Below are 4,876 nucleotides of genomic sequence, written 5' to 3'. Positions count from 1 at the left end.
CGCTCGTTCTTCCACCAAGACACTGTCTTCGTTCCGGCCAAGCTGCTGCTTCCTCTGTCGCCGGAGTTCACCACTGCCAACGCCTTCTCCGCTCCAGCCTTCAGCCGTCGCCGTCCCGTTGTGCGGCCGGTCAATCTCATCCAATTCCAGGTATCTCCATGGCTTCTATGGACGGTTTTTTTTTCTAAATCCCTAACAGTAACAAAGAAAATACCACCAATTTTTCCTCCGGTCACCACCATCATCGTTCCATAGGCTGTTAGGCACTCTATTTTTGCAGATCACCCTTTAATAGAAAAAATAAAAAAGGCCCATAACCCGGAAAAAACCGCTCGAACGCGGTTAATGAGACAATACAATAGAAACCTAGTCCCTGCAATTCAAGAGAAACTATGTTTTTTTCCAATTTCTTCTATATTAAATCCTACCTGTCCTCGAAGCTGTCAGTAAATCAAATTTCCTTTTTGGGTTTTTGCTTCTTTAATTTATAGATTAATCGGTGAGTTCTTTTCGTTCTTCAATCACTTAATGCATCGTTTTGTTTTTTTAATGTTTTATCTTATATTGGATTCATTGTTAAAGATTTTTTCTTTGGTCTATTCTTTGAATGAGAGATACATGGATTTTAAGTTTTGAATTCAGTGTTGAAGTGTCTCAAGAGCTTGAATTCCCAGTTATTTAAAGGTTCTTCAACTTTACTCGAGTTAACTATTTAGCCCTAGAATAGGAGTAATCCATGGATTAGAAAGCTATGAACTTTTTTTTTCCATTGATGTAGGGTGTTGGAGATTCATACTAATTTACACGTGATTTAAGTTTTTAGAAAAATGGGTAATTGTTAAGGGTCAGAATGGGATTGATCCTAGTTCTCAAGACTCAAATTATTTACCCTTAAACCAAACCATGTCAGCTAGATTGATTGTTAGCATTAAAAAGAACCCGAAGGACGCAATGTCGAAGGAAGATAGTCGAGCTATAGGAGAAAGCATAATAAGCACATGATAAGTTGTATTCTGAAATAAGAACTGATAATTGTTTTTTTATTATCTTTTATTACATTTGGGGCAACTTAAAGTTTTAATTCTTTTTTTGCACTTTAAATTTGGGCATTTAAGATTATAAATGTTTGATTTTGTTTCTTTATGTGGAAAAAATTTGAGATTGCTGGTTCCTTTTCCTTTTTAGTACCTTCAATTATGACCCACCATCTCTTACATCTTTTGTTTCTTTCTTTCCTCTTTATTTTCAAGGTGTTTCTTTCTTCTTCTTTTTTCAATTATTGCTTGTTACCATCCATTTCCAACTATCAACTAATGTAATTTAGTAAGCAACTAAAGCTAAATTTTAATGCGGGTCGGGTCGGGCTAAACCCAATTAAAAAAGGTACTATAAAATCAAGAGAACTTCGTGTCTTTGCTCAGTCTTCTTTTATCTTTACCTTTCAAGTTTCAACTCATAATATTTTAGTGATCCCTTTCGAGGGATTCATTGGTTTCCTTTTACTTTTGCAAATTTTTTCTCTCTTTTTTTTTGGCATTTAATTTTGTTTATTTTCCTTTTTTCTCCTCATGGTCATCTTCTTTTTCAATTTCTCCAGCAATCCTAACCCTAGAGCTTTTGGCAGTATCTTCACATTATTAATTAAACTGAAAGAAGATGCAACAGCAAAGGCTAAAGCAGCAACATGCTCTGATGCAACAGGTGTACCCAAATCCCAGTCTCATGGGTAGTCCTCAGGTTCTTTTACTTCTCTGTGTTTCTCCTTCAATTGAGGTTTTCAGTTTCTGTTATTGAATTTCATTCCTTTCTCATTCCACTTGGGGTTGTTAAATTCATATATTTCGTCTTCCAATTTGTTTGCTTGCTAGTATTAATTAGTGAAATCTTTGGAGCTTTCTTTCCTCAGATGATTTTCTGGTTTCTGTGGAAATTATACGAGCAAAATAGAAAATTTGCTTGATACTAAAAGCCTAAATTGGTTTGAAAAACTGTCCTGTTTTTACCTTTAATTTTTTTTAATTTAAAATATGCAGATAGAGCCTATCTCGAGTGGAAATCTTCCTCCTGGCTTTGATGCATCTACTTGCCGTAGTGTGTGAGTTTTGCTTAGTTCATTCTTTAAAAGAAAATTATCACCTTTGGCCATTAATTCATATTGTATCTTTTGGTGAAGCTTTTGCATGTATATGTAGTAAAAAATCTTAGTCTTAATTTTTCTGTTTATGTCCTGTTTCATGGTTAATTTTTTATCATTTACTTAATCTTAAATTTGCAGATACGTAGCAAATATTCACCCTCAGGTCACGGAACCCTTTCTGCAAGAAGTTTTCTTGAGTACTGGTCCTATTGAAGGATGCAAACTTGTTAAGAAAGATAAGGTCATCTTTTTGATGCGTTGTTTTCCCAGTTTTAATTTGATATTCAGGGTTTGATCAACTTGTTATTTGCATTTTTGGGGGGTTCTTGGTTCTTGCTTGTATCATTGCTAATAGAATGGGCTTGTTGTTATTTGCTTTTAACGCAGGCAACCTATGGTTTTGTGGACTACTTTGATCGCAGATCAGCTGCCCTTGCTATTGTCACTCTTAATGGAAGGCAGCTGTAAGTAATAATATGAACTCTTAGTAGAATGGACTTATATTTGCCTTTTCCCTTGTCCTATACTTTTAACATATGGCATTCTTTGCAGATTTGGGCAACCTATTAAAGTTAATTGGGCATATGCTAGCAGCCAGAGGGAGGATACATCAGGTTCGTAGATGTGCACCTGTGGGTTCTACCCAGTTGTATTATATCTATGTATTTCATCAACAACTTATGCTATTTCTACTTTGGCATTCAGGTCATCACAACACTTTTGTTGGTGATCTCAGCCCTCGAGCTCAATCCCTGCTCCTCCAAATGGCGTCCTTAGCTTCTAAGCTCTTTGAAGTTTCCCCGAATCGAGCCATTTGGGTTTCGGCTTTTCGTGTGTCTCAGCCTTCTTTCCTTTCTTCACAGATGCAATCAATGCCTCCTCCTCCACTTGAATCTACCCCTACTTCCACTAAAGAAGTCATCTCGTTGTTTGCTTCCCTCCAAACCCAGCTCTTCGAAGCGGTAGGCCAGCTCCAAGAAATCCTGGACCTTCAAGATGCTAAGCAGAAGATTGCCAGGGAAATTAGGTTTAAAGATGGTGCAGTCCTTGCTTTTGCTAATAAACTTAAGGAGGCGGAGCAGGTTCTCGATGTTCTAGTTGATGATTATTCCAGTTATCGGAAGCCGAAGAGGTTGAAATTGGAGGATAATGGTGTGAAGGATGCTGCTGCTGCTGATGGTGATTCTTGTACCACTACAGTTGTATCTCGTTTAAATTTGTCAGATATTTTGTCCTATGCACATCGGATTAGTTACACTACTTTTGCACCTCCTGAGTTTGGTGCCGGACAAGCACCGCTTCGTGGGGCGCTCCCCCCTGCACCACAGGAGGAGCAGATGCGTGCTTCTCAGCTTTATAACTTTGCTGATCTCGATGTTGGTTTACCTAAGACAGCCGAGACTAAGGAGAAAACTGTCGAGGCTATCATTGAGCCACCGCCTGCACAGCCTGCAGATACCAATCCGCTGGCTAATTTGGCTGCCCTTCAGGGCTTGCTTCCACCAAATTTTACAGTTCCAGCAGGCTGGAAACCCAATATGCCGGTGGAGTTGCCAGCCAACTTGCCAGTGCCACCACCAGGATGGAAGCCTGGGGACCCAGTACCACTACCTCCATTGGACTCCTTGTCTATACCTAGGATGGAAGGGCCGAACATGCGGCCTGTTCCACCTCCAGGGTTACATAAGCAACCTGAGCCAATTCAGGTGCGACACGTTGAGCTCGACATTCTTGATCCAGATGATGATAGCAGTGATTATAGTAGTGATGATGGAAGCTCTGATGATGAAGATTGATGAACTGGTGGTCTGAAATTCTTGGAAGTAAGCGTACTTGCAACTTATAACTCTTATGTTGAGAAATGAAATCGAACTCGAGTTTCGATCATTTACCTTTTTGCTATCGTTTCTTTTCACTTAACTGAGTAGAAAATGAGAAGGTACTAGGCTTTGTTTTACACTAACATTCTGTGTCCTGGTAAAGAAATAGATAATGAATTCTTTGAAGCATCATTCTTCGTTAGGAATTCATTGATTTCCCACTAGAGGAACTAATTAGTGGTATATATAAAACTGCTAGACGTGTCACTGTATTATTGGTATGCCATTTGAATAAAGAGGTATACATAAATATATGAAAGTTGTCATAACTTGGTAATTGCATGATAGAGATGATCATTCTTTCATTGAAGGAAACTGTGTGTGAAGTTAGTTAAAAATTATAGGGGGATTTGCAATTGCACCTGGTGTAGTAGTAAGATATGTACTTGAACATGATTGATTCTCCACTAACCTAAGCAAGGTTTTTGTACTAGTTTTAGACCCTTTCTAGTTAAGCTCCTTTGACTGGGGGCATATTTGATCGAAATTCCTGTTACTTTTTCTTTTATTTCATTTAACATACTTTTATTAATAGAAAAGATAGAATCTTCTCAACATTTGAGCATTAACCCAAGAAAAAAAAGAAAAAAAAATTTAGGCCACACTTCATAGTTTATTTTATATACATATATATATACACACCAATTCCTTGTGGGATTTTTAAATTTCAATGGTATATCAAATATTTTCTTAAAAAATAATTATTCTATCCATCCACAAGATGATGCCAAGTGTCTTTTAATTATTTAATTATATTTAAAACAATTGACATCATCCTAAATTTGTTTGTGGAGTATTTTTACTCTAATGATAACATATAAAAATAAAAATCAAATAAACAGGATATATGACAAGAATA

General features: G+C 37.2%; 1 protein-coding gene across 2 annotated transcripts; it reads left to right on the top strand.

Annotated features, from left to right (window-relative positions):
* Positions 1-4,294, top strand: LOC105788540 (mediator of RNA polymerase II transcription subunit 4). Of its 2 annotated transcripts, none has more exons than XM_012615483.2 (7): positions 1-150; positions 1,625-1,737; positions 2,034-2,095; positions 2,276-2,378; positions 2,525-2,601; positions 2,690-2,751; positions 2,843-4,294. In XM_012615483.2, exons 2-7 carry the CDS (start codon positions 1,657-1,659, stop codon positions 3,931-3,933), a joined length of 1,476 nt encoding a protein of 491 aa, XP_012470937.1. In that variant the 5' UTR covers positions 1-150; positions 1,625-1,656; the 3' UTR covers positions 3,934-4,294. The 2 variants fall into 2 exon arrangements, with proteins under 2 accessions (XP_012470937.1, XP_012470938.1); XM_012615484.2 differs by having other exon boundaries at positions 2-150; positions 1,598-1,737.
* The last annotated feature ends 582 nt before the right edge of the window (positions 4,295-4,876 follow it).

The sequence above is a fragment of the Gossypium raimondii genome, chromosome 2, assembly GCF_025698545.1.
Source record: "Gossypium raimondii isolate GPD5lz chromosome 2, ASM2569854v1, whole genome shotgun sequence".
In the NCBI taxonomy this organism is placed as follows: domain Eukaryota; kingdom Viridiplantae; phylum Streptophyta; class Magnoliopsida; order Malvales; family Malvaceae; genus Gossypium; species Gossypium raimondii.
This window is presented reverse-complemented; position numbering and strand designations above follow the sequence as displayed.